Genomic DNA, 15,197 nt, shown 5'->3' with positions numbered 1-15,197 from the left:
GGGGAAAAACAATCATAACCGTCATAAGATTGCATTATGTTTATCAAATCAGTTCCTGCCACACTGATTTTATTTTAATTATCTTTGTAGGCTGCAGAAGATAAAAAGGCTTCTCCTCATCATGCAGGAAGTTACCAGTAGACAATATACAGACTAAAAAAAAATCCCCAAACATTTAATTGTCCTGTTTCCACTGGCACGGATGTTGAAAATGCACTTAAATAAAGCCAAGGTTGCTTTTTATTAGATGTTTATTGGATATTTCTTTTGTCAGACGGTTTTGGATGGGAATGCATTAAGAGACACCCTCTTCCCCCTTTCAGGTGGCGAAAGACGTTTCAACCCGTCTCCACAGCCAACTGGACAGCGTGGAGAAGAAGAGGAGCCGCCTGGAGCAGGAGAACGAGGAGCTGAGAGTCCGGCTGCAGGAGCTGGAGGTCGCCAGGCAGGTCCTGCAGCAGGAGATTGACAAGGTAGGACTGAACTCTGCGAACCCTGGAACCACACCAGAAAGTGTATTCTCGCTGAATTAAAGAGCTGCTGATCACAACAAGCATCCCTGCTGGTGAATGAAGGAGCATTGTTGGCCTAAAACCCTTTTCCCTACTGTCTGGTTATGAAAGTTGTGGTTGAAATCACCAGATTAATCTATGCAGCGTCATCCGTAGTGTCGAGTGTCACTTTTGTAGCTACCAAAGTAAGATAGGTGAGTTCTTTCTCTATATAGTATAACCAGTACTCGAGTTGTAAAAAAAAATCAGGGGGGATGGTGGATTTTATCATATGGGGACAGATAATTTGTGCTGATTACAAATAATATAATATATTACAAATAATAGCACTGACCAAAACACCTGCAGAAATACTGCAGGAATGACATAGCAGCAGTTAAATGCAGCCTTCTGTAAGCTTTAAATATCCACTGGGCTTACATCAAATACATCAAAACAAATAAAAAACAGTTTTCTGAACTTATCAATATGACTCTGTCCTTCACAGGATAAGTAAAATGGATCACTGCAAAAACTCAAAATAAGAATATTTGTCCTATTTCTAGTTAAAATGTCTCATTTTAGTAAAAAAAATCTTATTACACTTCAAACAAGACTCATCACTGGAAAAAAACAACAATTTTCACCTGTTTCAAGTAGATTTTCACTTGAAATAAGTAGAAAAATCTGCCAGTGGAACAAGATTGTTTTGCTTGTAATGAGAAGATAAATCTTAAGTCCCACTGGCAGATTTTTCTACTTATTTCAAGTGAAAATTTACTTTAAACAGGTGAAAATTGTCAAATAAATTATTTTTCTGATGATGACTCTAAATGTTGAAATAGCAGTAAAACCACATTCATTCATGAAATGACATAAGGGATGGAAAGGGGGGATGGCAGTTTTACAGGGGGGATGATTTTTTACCTGATTACCATGATTTCTTTATTTCAGGGAGGATGCCATCCCCCCTCATCCCCCCTCAACTCGAGTACTGAGTATAACAGTTTATATTTAGGGTGCAAAGACGCTCCTTCACAGTACATTTTCTGGATTGCACGCCGTGTTGTTAACCGGCGCTGCAACCCCTCCTTCTTTTCTCTGTTACTCTCCTGCTACGGTCTCAGACTCATACAGAGAGCCACTTGAGTCTAAAACATATTCCTGCAGTCATGTCTTATTAAAGCAATTGATGCCAGATTTCCGATTTTCCTGCCGTGTCCTTGTCAGTTTTTCAGATTTGTCCATTTTATTTGCCGATGATTATACACTCGTCCCCCGCAGCGATGAAGGGAGGAAATGGTCTTCGCATCCTTCCACTCTCTCTTTGGAGAGATTGAGTTCCCGATAGCTCCTCTTCAACTGGTCTAGATTTGCAATCTTGTTGTGACCGTTAGTTGAACTCTGCAGCCGGGACTGATTCTTATCACGTAACTCAGTTAAATCAGCAGGATTCATTTAAGCGGCACAGCATCCAGGCCAGTGCTGGAAAATCTTTCAAAGATCTATGCTTTAACCCGGAAAGGACTGATTGACGTGACTGGAATCGGATGATTTTTGACTTTGTCCAGCTCTGACTTTTCCAGCTTGGCTGATCAGTGATTGGCTGAAAAAAGCTCAGCTAAGGTTAGCAGTTCCTCACTATTAACCACATAAGGTAGCTCTGTGTTTGTGCAGCTCAGTAAACCTTTCCTTTTCAACTACAGCGAATGGTTAACGGTTAAAAGTTCAGATAGACCCTTAAATAGCTTGTTGTCCGCTTGAGAGGAAAAGAGAAAATAGTATTTATTGTGTCCATTTTGTGTCGAAAGGTCAAGGGAGTGTGTCTCTGATCTTATCTGTGGTTAACTTCATTTCTGCCACTCCGGGGACTTTATTCTCAAACCGAGTGTAACCACAACAACAACGTAGCGGAAAGAAGGAATCGAAGCTGATCTGAGTGGGAGACGGATTGAAAAATAAACAGAAATGAACGCCGTGCTCTGTCCGAAACGTGAATAAAGTGAACATGAATGGCTTTTATTCCCATGAGGGTGATTTCTGCCGGCTCTTCTACCGTTTCCATCTGAGGGTTGTACCGGAGGAAGCGAGGCCCCGTGTTTCCAACCCGTCCTCTTCTACCTCTCCTGCTTCTGTTCATTGTCTCTCGTCCCCAGCGTGTGACGGTCTGACGGTCACGGCCTTGGCCCAGGACCAGGCCCCCCCGACGTACGTTACAGGGTTGGATGGACGGCCGGATCGCTGGCAGGAGACCCGGGTTTCTCTGCTGCGGGTCGGCGGGACCGTGTGTTCCCTCAACTCAATTGATAGTTGGATAGTTTGTGGATGGCGACAAGGAAAATGGGAGAGATGGTCAATCGATGATCTTTTCTTTGTCATTTTCACTCTTAACTGTTTCCATTCACATTGTTTTGGTCCCAGACAGAGGTGGGTAAAGTAGCCAAAAATTGTACTCAAGTAAAAGTACTGTTACTTCAGAATAATATGACTCAAGTAGAAGTAAAAAGTAGTCATCCAAATAATTACTTGAGTAAAAGTAAAAAAGTACTTGAAAAAACTACTCAAGTACTGAGTAACTGTTGAGTATCGTCGGCAAATTAAATCAATAAAATAATAAAATAAATTAATAAAAAATGTAAAATTGCTTAAATTAAAATAATCTTAAAGTAAATTCGAGTACTTTAATAAATAATAAAATAAATAAAATAATAACAGAATAAAAAAAATAAATTAAGCACAAGTAGCACAAAATTTCAAGCCTTTGTACTTTTCTTTTTTAACCAGAACTAGAACAAGCCCATGAACTCATAGAAACTCTGTGTGTGTTTGAGTCTGTGTAAATGTGACAAAACATGCAAAAACAAACATTTTTCCCAAAGAATCACTCAGTGATGTCATGAGATTGACGCGTACGCGGATAAAAGGGATAAAAGAAAAGTAACAGCTCAACGTAGCCTAATGTAGCGGAGTAAGAGTAACAGTTTCTTCTTCACAAATCTACACAAGTAAAAGTAAAAAGTATAGTGATTCAAAACTACTCCTAAAAGTACAAAATTTCCCAAAACTTACTCAAGTAAATGTAACGGAGTAAATGTAACTCGTTACTACCCACCTCTGGTCCCAGATGAACACTTGCACCGCTTTATGTAACAACCACCCCAGGGTTGAACTGCTGAAAATCACAAGTATTTCATTTGCACCTCATGGTTCTCACAGGGCTTAAAAGAAGTAGGGCTCGGGTTTTGTAACACTGTTTTGGTGCTATTCAGGTAATCACCATAGTAACACGTCAGCTGTAGGAAGGACAGATATTTGTGAGCTCTCTAGACGGTGTAATTGTGACATCCTCCTCGCTGCTGGCAAAGGCTGCCACCACATCTGAATCATTGTTTCCCCTTGAACAAAATTCTTCAATTATTATAAGCAGTACTTAACAAATCAAGGCTTCTTCAGGTGCCACAACAACTTTTTTGCAGCTGCTGCCACACAAACACGCTGAAGGAGAAAAGCCGACTCTCACTCAGTGGACGTAGATGGACTGGAGTTATTTTCCAACCTCCATACCTGTCCTGTCGGTCGACTAACTGGCCGTTTAGCTGCTTTTTGACTGACATGGTATCTTTTTTGCAGTTACGTGTTATGACGTCTTTCGTGTGTTCGTGTGTTCGTGCAACCTGAACCCTAGGGCTGGGCGATATGGACCAAAAGTCATATCTCGATATTTTTTAGCTGAATGGCGATACTCTATATATATCAATATTTTTTCTGTTCCATAATTGGGGTTTTCCCCAAAGCATTATAGCATAGCATCTCTGTTAACTTCATTTTTTCTGAGGCAAACCCTTAAAAAAAACAGTCAGTTTTAATACAAAGCCTCGTGCCAAATGTCACAAGGTCTGCACAATATCAAAATGTATAAAACAAATGAAATAAAAATAAACTGCCTGCATATATGGAATAAAAATGCTTCTTGAATAAAATAAAACAAATATCCCTTTCCTGCACAACAATTAAATTAAAATACACTGTGCAATTAATACAATGTAGACAGTAACAGGCAGACTTTTCCACTTAGGTTGACACAAAACATTTGTGCAAATCTCAAATAAAACATTCAAGTCAATTTGTCACAAAATAAGCTATATCAAAATCATAAAAAAAAAAAAATAATTTAATCGATATAAACGATATTGTCTCGTACCATATCGCGTTTGAAAATATATCGATATATATCAAAATCATAATATATCGCCCAGCCCTACTGCACCCCACTCGGCTTTGTCTTGCACAAACATTCTCGTGTGTCCTGGCAACCGAAAAATTGGAGAAGTGATGAAAAAATAACTGTCTTTTAGAAAAAGAGAAATTGAAACAGGAATACATATTTAAAAATATGTACCATAACAAAGATTGAAAGAATGGACCGACGGGCGTTTAACCTCGTAAGCACGAGTGCACTGGGACGGCGAAGGCCTGCGCGTTCACAGGTGTGAGGGAGGCGTGTGAGTGATTGATCATGTGGCAGCTGCAGCGGTCAGTCTGGACTGATATCGATGTTCCTTAAGGAGCATGCTGCTCGCTCGCCAGACCATTACTGGGTACGAGAGATCACTGTCTGCTAAACTTAAGGTCTTCATAAGGTCGCTGCAGAAAGAGAAGCAGTTCTGATTAAAAACATGTTTTAAGTGCACCTTTCTTGTGCCTTGCATTTTAATGAATACACACACCAGTAAGTGACAGGTTCTTCACTTTTCCAGCGTTTGAACTCTCTTCTAAGGCTGATGAAATTCAGCTTTCTAGTTTTCACATCATGATCCTCAGCAAAGTGAGCTAAAGATGGAAGAAGAAATCAGGACGAAATAAAACTGTTAGGCATTTCCACGTGACCGTGAAGTTGCATGTGGTAAATTAACAATATGAGATGCCACTTTTTAAGTATCTATTGAGCTTCTATTTAAATGCGCAGGATGAGAATGCAAATCCCAAAAGGCTCGATTTCTTTTACGGTTCTCATCCATGTAATTTTTTTATCTGAATGGGCTTGCATTAATGTTGCATTTTAAACAGTAGACAAAACTGTAGGATTTCCCAACGCTGTCAGAAAATCATCTCTAGAAATCGTTTACTCCAAAACCTTTGCGAGCTCACACTGCACGATGCAGGACGCCAGGTCTTAAGGATATGTGTGACCACCTCAGAATTCTGCATATTACTTAGACTTTAGGTGAAATGAAAATGTTTAGACCATCCTTTTTTATCCCTATGTAGCTCACTGCAATTATTTAAAGAATTTTATATTCTGCAATTGCTGCACTGAATGTTTCAGCAACGCTAATAGAAATATTTTGCATGTAATGTCAAGAGGATGTAACCTGTTTTCATCCAAAATACAGTGACTGAGCTCATTTTCATGGAGAAAACTGATTTAAACATTTTAATAAGCAGTAGAATAAATGATTAAATATAACAACTCTTCAAATTGTGGATTAAAAGATTGCTTTTCTTGGGAAAAGAAAAGCCTTGTTTAGTCCAAAGGGATATAAACTACATGTGAACACTATTTCCTAACGATTTATAAAAACAAACACCACCATCTCCATAATGGACAATCCATCCAATTAAGTCAACACTATCCCCTCATTTCCATTAACTCCCCATCCTCCAACCCCTCTTTGCTCCTTTAATTTCTTCCTCTCCAATTATTATCACCTCCTATTCTTTCCTCCTCCCTCCTGCCGCTGTTTCCAAGGAGACGCACAGGAATGCTGATGCAAGCATTTCTTTTTCTCTCCGTCTCGCCCTCCTCTCCCTCAAAAATCCCTCATCTGTCTGTCACCTCCTCTCGCCCGGCCTCGCCCTCTACCTCCTTCATGCCAAAGCCGTCACTCCCGCCGCCCAGTCGGTTTATTTTCTCCCCCGTTTTTCCTCTCATCTCTCTTCCCTCCTGTCTTCCATCCGGCCTTCACATTCCAAAAACCATCGATCCAATCCAGCTGTTTGACCTTTGAAGGAGACAAGGTTAGGTTTTAATGAAAGGGGGGGGTGGGTTAGAGTTTCAGCGATAGAGGGCTGTCTGGCGGATTAAGAGAAACGGATAGTAGGACGCCTCTTTTTCAAGGTGTTGTCTTGTAAAGATGAAAAAAGGCTTGACTCATTGGGAAATAAAATAGGGGGTCAGGAAGAGAATGATGCTGCGTTTGATGTTGGAGAAAAGTTAGAAAGGTTATCAGCGTCAGGAGTCTGTCAGTTACCAGGCTTTAGCTGAAACAGCGTTGACGTGGTTTTACGAAAGTACTGAGTGTTGTGTTAAATCAAACATCTGCATCCGGCTTACTGGTCTCACATAGACCTGCTAGTGAAGAAAACTGGGACGAGTCGGTCTCCATTAGGAATGGGCGATATTCTACCGTTCACGATAAACCGTCAAAAAAATTCCCCACGGTAAGAATTTGTCATCTCACGGTAAAAACGATAAATTCCCTTTGGTGACGTTTTTGTGTAAAGACGGATTTATGGTTCTGCGTTAAATCCACGCACAACGTACGTGAAGGAAGGAAGGAAGGAAGGAAGGAAGGAAGGAAGGAAGGAAGGAAGGAAGGAAGGAAGGAAGGAAGGAAGGAAGGAAGGAAGGAAGGAAGGAAGGAAGGAAGGAAGGAAGGAAGGAAGGAAGGAAGGAAGGAAGGAAGGAAGGAAGGAAGGAAGGAAGGAAGGAAGGATGGATGGATGGATGGATGGATGGATAGATATGAGCCTGAAAGAAAGAAAGAAAGAAAGAAAGAAAGAAAGAAAGAAAGAAAGAAAGAAAGAAAGAAAGAAAGAAAGAAAGAAAGAAAGAAAGAAAGAAAGAAAGAAAAAGAAAAAATTAGCAAGAAAGAAAGAAAGAAAGAAAGAAAGAAAGAAAGAAAAAATTAGCAAGAAAGAAAGAAAGAAAGAAAGAAAGAAAGAAAGATAAATTCCCGTTGATACGTGTTTGTGTAACAAACATGGCGGATCTGAGTCATTCCAGTTTTGCAGTACAGGTGTAACTCATTTAATTGGTTTTTATCAATTCAATTTAATTGGTGTAGTTTTGTAGTATTTATTATTCTTTTAGAGCAGTGTTTTGGGGGCTCCAAAGACTGAATGTGGTGATAGATTTATCGTTACAAAGGTGGAGTTGAATTGGTATTTTTTTTATCGTTATCGGGATAAATGCCAGAAATGATCGTGATACATTTTTTAGTCCACACCGCCCATCCCTAGTCTCCACCGACCCCCAGGTTCAAACGTCCAAAGCTGCCAGTTAGACGTCTCCCTCTGGCCGAGCGACCTTCACGTCAGATACCTTTCCAGTAGATTAACCGGACCAGTAGACAGCCGCATAGGAAACAAGCGAGCCAGAGCTGAGGCGAGGACTAGCAAAGCTCCGCTGGGACTCGCGGTCGACCCGTGAGTTGACCGGGTGCACCTGCACAAGCCCGGGGTTGGAGGATCCAGTCCCTGCGGCACTTCCCCCCCCTCTCTGTTTCAGCTCTTACAGCATTTGTCTTGGATGTTGTTTCAGTAGCAACATCAGAAATGAAGACGTTTGGACAGATTTAAATTAATATAAAGTGACGTTTGCTTGCAGGTAGGGATGGTCGGTATGGACAAAAAAATGTATCACGATCATTTCTGGCATTTATCCCGATAACGATAAAAATGACGATAAAAAAAATACCAATTCAACTCCACCTTTGTAACTATAAATCTATCACCACATTCAGTCTTTGGAGCCCCCAAAACACTGCTCTAAAAGAATACTAAATGCTACTAAACTACACCAATTCAATTGAATTAATAAAAAACAATTAAATTAGTACACCTGTACTGCAAAACTGGAATGACTCAAATGAAACAGGTTTGAAATGTAAGAACAGATTCAACATTTATTCAAACTGTATGGCTTAAACAGTGGGATAACAGTGCAAACAGCAAAAGTACCATTGTCTTTCAAGTAGCTTATAAAATCACAAAGTAGAAAAAAATATAACCTGATAAATAAAGAAACAGGACAAATAAATAAAAGTTCACTGAAAATAAAACCCTATCAGTGATGACCTCTTCTAATATAAATAAAATGTGGAAATTAACCTGTGTTTGGAACATGCCACAAATGAGATACTATTGCAATTTTATTTCATAATAGTCAAACGTTATATCAAAATGTAACAACCATTTCCTTCTGTTTTTGCAGACTCTGCATATAATAGATGATGTTTGCTCCTCGTCTCTCTTTTTAAATCCAAACCAGTTCCAGATAATGGATCTGGAGCCTCGTTTAACAACAAGCTCTCAGATCCGCCGTCTGCCATGTTTGTTACACAATAACGTCATCAAGGGGAATTTATCGTTTTTACCGCGAGATGACAAATTCTTACCGTGGGGAGTTTTTTTGACGGTAAATCGTAAACGGTAAAATATCGCCCATTCCTACTTGCAGGTAAGATAAACCAGCCAAACTAACGTGACAAGTACTTGCCGTCACCAACTTCCAGCCATGATAAATCCCTCCATTCAACCATTTTTAGAACAATTTTTGTATTCACTAGTTCTTCCAAACGTGGGACTGTGCGGTAACGGGAAGACAAAGCTTCCAAAGTGCTCCTCAGGAACGGGTGATGTCACAGGGGGTTTGTACAGTTCCTTTTTACGCTCTTGAGGTCAACCGAGACAAATAATAATATCCAAAGAACATTGGTTTTTCTGTTTTACTCAGTGAAGGCTAAATTGGAGAAAAATAGGTTTACATGTCACGCTACCGAACATTTACCAGCATGTCTCTTGCCTCACAATGCGACTGTCTTATGGTTTAAGGGTGGAAGATTCATGATATTTATATTGTTGACATACTCACATAAAACACTACCATATTGCAGAAAGCTGGTGACTAGTTTAACATCTTTCTTGGTGATTCTTTGTTCATGGCGTGCACCAGATATTAACCACAGAAGCCTCTACTGCAGCTGCGGCCTCTCCGCCTCAAGGTGAGGATGAAACACAAAGGAGGAACAGAGTCGGAGAGGTAAAGGAGAGGAGAAGTGGACAGATGAAGGGGAAGAAAGCAGCAGGGAAAATGGAGAAGAACAAAGACAGAGGAGAGGAAATTATGGAGTGGCAGACTGAAAGAGGGGGGAAAAAAGATACCAACGAGGCGGGCTGTACCATGTGGGTTCTTGGTAGGAGGGCTGTGAGAGAAGGAGATAACGGCCTTAACTGGAAAATAAAACAACCCTCAGTGACCAACTAGGAAAATATTCAGCATGTCATCATGTCTTGCCGTGTCTCTGTTTCTCCCAGGTTTCTCTTTCCTTCCCCGGTTGTTCCCCTTTTCATCGTCTGCCCTTTGTTTGCGTCCAGGGTCGACGTGAACTCTGTTTGCACTTCTCTGCGTGAGCCTGAATCCCCATTTATTTCTACCGTGAAGGTCATCCAAGAGGTCCCATACGCTTCTTATCTGCGCAGGTTAAGAATTATCCAGTTGAGGCCGATGAGGTCGCTCTCCCACTCCGTCTGACAACACGCGCTTTTACGATTGATTCCTCCTGTCTGCTTCATCGATACTGCTGACTCTGCCTTTTCTGTATATGCAAATGAATTGAGGTTGTAGGTGTCTTGGATGTGTTTTTGATTAGACACGACTGTCAGGAAGGTTATCTGACACAATGACCCACTGGGACGACTCCTACAAAGGAAAAGAATCGGAAGAAGATAGGGCTGGGCGATTTTGGACAAAAATAAAATCCCGTTTTTTTTTTTCTGAAAACCCGATTTTCGATTTTGATTTTTTTGGTAAAACTACAAAAGACAATGGAATAAATTGTTTCAAATATTTTATCGTTATTTTTAAAGGAAAAATAGCAAACAAATTTCCCTATTGGGAATGAAGTGCAATTGAAAGATACTGTAAATCCTCCTTGAGTTTAGTAAAGTGACAACATTTACAATTTTCTTGACCAAACAAAGATGACTAGACGAGCTCTGTCTGTAATGCAGCCAGCTGCAAAAAAGGAAAATCGATTTTCCGATTTTCCTTTTTCTAACATGGTCTTGATGAATAAATCCGATTTAGATTTAAAATCGATTAATCGCACAGCCCTAGAAGAAAATGTTGAAGGTAATAAGTATGTAGGTTTAGAATAAACACTTCTGTCTTGAGGGAGTAGCAGAGGGGTAATTCATTTGGAAAAAACTTCTATTCTTTCATTTCGGTCTGTTGGCTGCTTTTAAAGGTCCTTCTTCCTCCTTTTAAATTCCTCATTAACTGCTGAAGGAAGCCTTTCCCAGTTATTTTTTACTTTCAGGAAGTGCTGCCTATTGTTTGGAGTGAGTTGAGGGGTGTGGAGCGAGAGTCGCCGGAGACTTTGTAGTGTGCAGTTCAGACTCTGGGTGTGTGTGTGTGTTTTTGCATCCTGTGTGTGTTAGCAGTGGAAAGTTAGTGCTGAAATGTGAAAACAAGGTTGTTGTTTCTTTTGATTGCAGACCTCACTTAACCCTACAAGTATGATTTTATGTGCTGCAAAACTCTCTGCTAGCTGTTCCTCTTAAAAGGGGCTCACAATGCTTTTGGGTTCTTTTCTTTTTTATTTTGTAGGCTGTATCTTTTTTCTTTATGTAGAAGATGTGCGATGCTGCAAAGCCTTTGAGCTCTCCTTGATATATCAAGTTTGTTGTGCAGCCTGGATGTCTTGATAACTTGAAACATGTGCAGTCCTCGTATCAACCTCTTGCTGATTCCTCTGTATCAGTGATGACGCTGTCTTTTTCAAAGAACATTTTACTTGGAACATCATGTGGAACAAAGATGCTCTTGTACCTCAGAGATGCTCTCATTGCATATTTTTGTCCGGCGCAGCAGCTCTACCTGCATTGTTTACTCCACTTTCATCTCCATCCGCAGAAGTGCACCTCACTTCTGAACGGCCAGTGGTGTTGACCGGCTTGGTAAACACCAGGTCCGGAAATGAAAAAGTGACCGCCAATTTGTTCTACCTTTTTTAAAAATGACAAGTTTAATGCAAACTAGGGCTGGGCGATATATCGAGTATATTCGATGTATCGCTGCTTCTACTCTGTGCGATGTACAAAATGACTCTATCGTGAATATTCGAGTATACATTGTCACGCATTTGCTTTTAGCCGCGGGCATTAAATTACTTAAATTTTTATGTTTGTGCCGCTCACTGCTTAGTAACTGTTTAATAAATACAGTTTTGGTAAATTTGACTTAGTTGTGATTTCCCCCTTTTTGCATGAAAGTTTAAAATGAGCATATATTAATGCAGTAAGAAAAATAATGTTTTAATGTAGACATATAGAATCATCATACTGGTGTGATTGTTTGCATCAAAGTGTTAATTCAAGGCTAAGGCAAAATATCGAGATATATATCGTGTATCGTGACATGGCCTAAAAATATTGATATATTAATAAAAGGCCATATCGCCCAGCCCTAATGCAAACACCCAATACAGGAATAATAGTGGGATTCGTCCGAGGGTGCACATAGTCGGTACGCGAGGGCCGGTGTCCTGAAGGTTTTAGATGGTTCCCTGATTTCACAAAATCCGCCACCTTTGTATATGGTGTGAATCTGTTTTCAGAAAAAAAAACCCATTTCATGTGGTTTTATCTTGTTTGGATTTTCCTAAAAAATAAGAAAAAAACTCAGCCAAACAGTACCGTCCAGTTTACAGTTTACAACCATCTACTTTTTCCATTCACATTCACTGTTCTGCAGCAAACATGTTCTGGCACCTCATCTCCGGCCGTTGGGAGACGATGAAAGCTGTGTGTCTACAGAGAACGCAAGGTTTGTGAAATGGGTCAGAGCTTCAGAGTGGTGTGGGTTTAAACCTGGCTTTATCTGGGTCAAAGTGATTGATTAGAGTGAGAAAGGGTCCGGAAGAACTAAAAGGGAAATCTGCTGCATAGCAACCCCCCGCTGTATAACCGAGACAAGATGACACGTGTGTGGTAGAGAAAATGGTCAGATAACACCTCAGTTCTTTGTGTTTTTTGGGGGAAGAAAGTGTATTCTACGAGTGCAAGGTCCTTTTTTGTCGTGTTCCAGATTGCTGCATAATGCATCGGAATTATTATAGCCTATGCAACAAATATAGAAAGTAGAATAGCATAGATTAAAGCGTGTGACCGAAAAAGAAGTAAAAAGATGCAGAAGGGGAGAAAACCCTAAAATAACAGGGGTTGCAGGTGAGAAAATGAGGGTAGGGAAGAGATAAATAAAACTGATGAAACATACTGCATGTAGGTTGAGAATAACCGACAGAATACCGCTGCTGTAATGAGAAAAGAAAATAACCCGACAGAAAATGGATGGGATGACAAGGTGAAAAAAAAACTGTTTGAAGAAGCAGATTGTGAACATGAGAGGAAAGGAGTGTAAACCACAAGAAGGAAAAAACATAAAAGACAAGAAAAATACCACAAGGGAAATGGTATGGGGATTGAAAAGAGGCAGCAAAAAAACCAGTACAAAAATGAGTAGGGGGAGGAAGGAGAGAAGGAGCTGAAAATAAGAGAAGGACAAGGGGAATCTTGCCGGAAGGGTTTCTGGGTCGATTGGAGCTCCGCAGGTACCGCTGGGACGGACAGAAGTCAAGCGCATGCACACACATACAGTATATGCACAGAAAGACAGGTATGTTCACATAATGGTAACAAACGCGACACACACTTGTGTACGCTGTAATGAAGGAGAGCAGAGGCCCATGGGAGTTCAAAAACACGCAGAAAAGCAGAGCAGTACAAGGACAAACTAAAAAGAAAACAACACATCACATGTACTTTTATATCAAACATAATACACAGATATGGACTTGTTAACGCTAAGCACTGCTGTCTGGAAAAACCCTTTTATTTTTACATATTAGAATTGCAGTTGCAGCGTCATCATTTCTAAACAAATAACATAAGTATGACTAGTATGGGGTATATTGTTAAAGTGGACCACTTTGTTTATGCCACACTTGTGTCTTTTACATACAGGACTCTCTCAGAAAATTTGAATATTGTGATGAAGTTCTTTATTTTCTGTAATGCAATTAAAAAAACAAAAATGTCATACATTCTGGATTCATTACAAATCAACTGAAATATTGCAAGCCTTTTATTATTTTAATATTTCCTGATTATGGCTTACAGTTTAAGATTAAGATTCCCAGAATATTCTAATTTTTTGAGATATGATATTTGAGTTTTCTTAAACTGTAAGCCATGATCAGCAATATTGAAATAATAAAAGGCTTGCAATATTTCAGTTGATTTGTAATGAATCCAGAATGTATGACATTTTTAGGGCCCGAGCACCTTCAGTGCGAAGGCCCTATTGTATCTGTAGGAATTTTTCTTTCTTTCTTTCTTTCTTTCTTCTGACGAAAGGAGGGCCTTTTTGCCCCCCTAAACGTGCCCAAAAAGTCACCAAATTTTGCATGCAAGTCAGGCCTGGCGAAAAATTTGATATTTAATTGTTTGCATTAATGGGCGTGCCAAAATGGCTCAACAGCGCCCCCCGGAAAACTTTGTGCCTCAAGCCCCACAATACGGTTTGACGTACATGCATGAAAATCGCTACACACCTGTATCAGTACACAACTTAAAGAAAAGTCTCTTGGCGACATGGCCGAAACCGAACAGGAAGTCGGCCATTTTGAATTAATCGTGTCACTTTGGCGCAATTTATGCCATTCCTTCGGCAGTTAATACGGCCCGAACCGTAATGTGCCCCCAAGTGTGTTATACATCAAAATGTGTGTCTCCATCCTGCGACAACACGCATTACTTTTCTCTTTCAAAAGCGTTACCTTGGCGACGCTAGACGCCAAAAAGCGCGCCCATCCTTCATCTGATTCGTTCAGACAGAAAAAACTTTGCGCCTCAAGCCCCATAATACGGTTTGACGTACATGAACGAAAATCGGTACACACCTGTATCATGTCGCAACTTAAAGAAAAGTCTCTTGGCGCCATGGCCGAAACCGAACAGGAAGTCGGCCATTTTGAACATTCTGAATTAATCACGTAATTTTGGAGCAATATATGCCATTCCTTCGAGAATTAATACGGCCCGAACCGTAACGTGCACCCAGGTGTGTTATACATCAAAATATGCGTCTCCATCCTGCGACTACGCGCATTACTTTTCTCTTTCAAAAGTATTACCGTGGCGACGCTAGACGCCAAAAAGCGCGCCCCCCTTTCATCTGATTGGTCCATATTTGATAGTTCCCCAAAAGGCACCAAATTTGGCATGCAAGCCAGGCCTGGCGATAAATTTGATCTTTCATGGTTTGCATTAATGGGCGTGGCAAAATGGCTCAACAGCGCCACCTGGAAAACTTTGTGCCTCAAGCCCCGCAATACGGTTTGACGTACATGCACGAAAATCGGTACACACCTGTATCATGTTGCAACTTAAAGAAAAGTCTCTTGGCGCCATGGCCGAAACCGAACAGGATGTCGGCCATTTTAAATAAATTGTGTAATTTTGGCGCAATTTATGCCATTCCTTCGGCAATTAATACCGCCCAAACCGTAACGTGCACCCAGGTGTGTTATACATCAAAATGTGGGTCTCCACCCAGCGACTACACGCATTACTTTTCTCTTTCAAAAGTGTTACCGTGGCGACGCTAGACGCCAAAAAGTGCGCCCCCCTTCATCTGATTGG

At 40.5% G+C, this 15,197-nt stretch overlaps 1 protein-coding gene across 2 annotated transcripts in view; it reads left to right on the top strand.

Moving 5' to 3' along the window:
* The window catches only part of mtcl2 (microtubule crosslinking factor 2), a 123,775-nt gene that overhangs the window by 24,615 nt on the left and 83,963 nt on the right, over window positions 1–15,197 (top strand). For both annotated transcript variants that reach the window (XM_061736691.1, XM_061736690.1), the window contains exon 4: window positions 324–473. In XM_061736691.1, the coding sequence (XP_061592675.1) occupies window positions 324–473 (150 nt within the window). The remainder of the gene's footprint in view (window positions 1–323; window positions 474–15,197) is intronic.

The sequence above is a fragment of the Cololabis saira genome, chromosome 12 (assembly GCF_033807715.1).
Source record: "Cololabis saira isolate AMF1-May2022 chromosome 12, fColSai1.1, whole genome shotgun sequence".
In the NCBI taxonomy this organism is placed as follows: Eukaryota; Metazoa; Chordata; class Actinopteri; order Beloniformes; family Belonidae; genus Cololabis; species Cololabis saira.
This window is presented reverse-complemented; position numbering and strand designations above follow the sequence as displayed.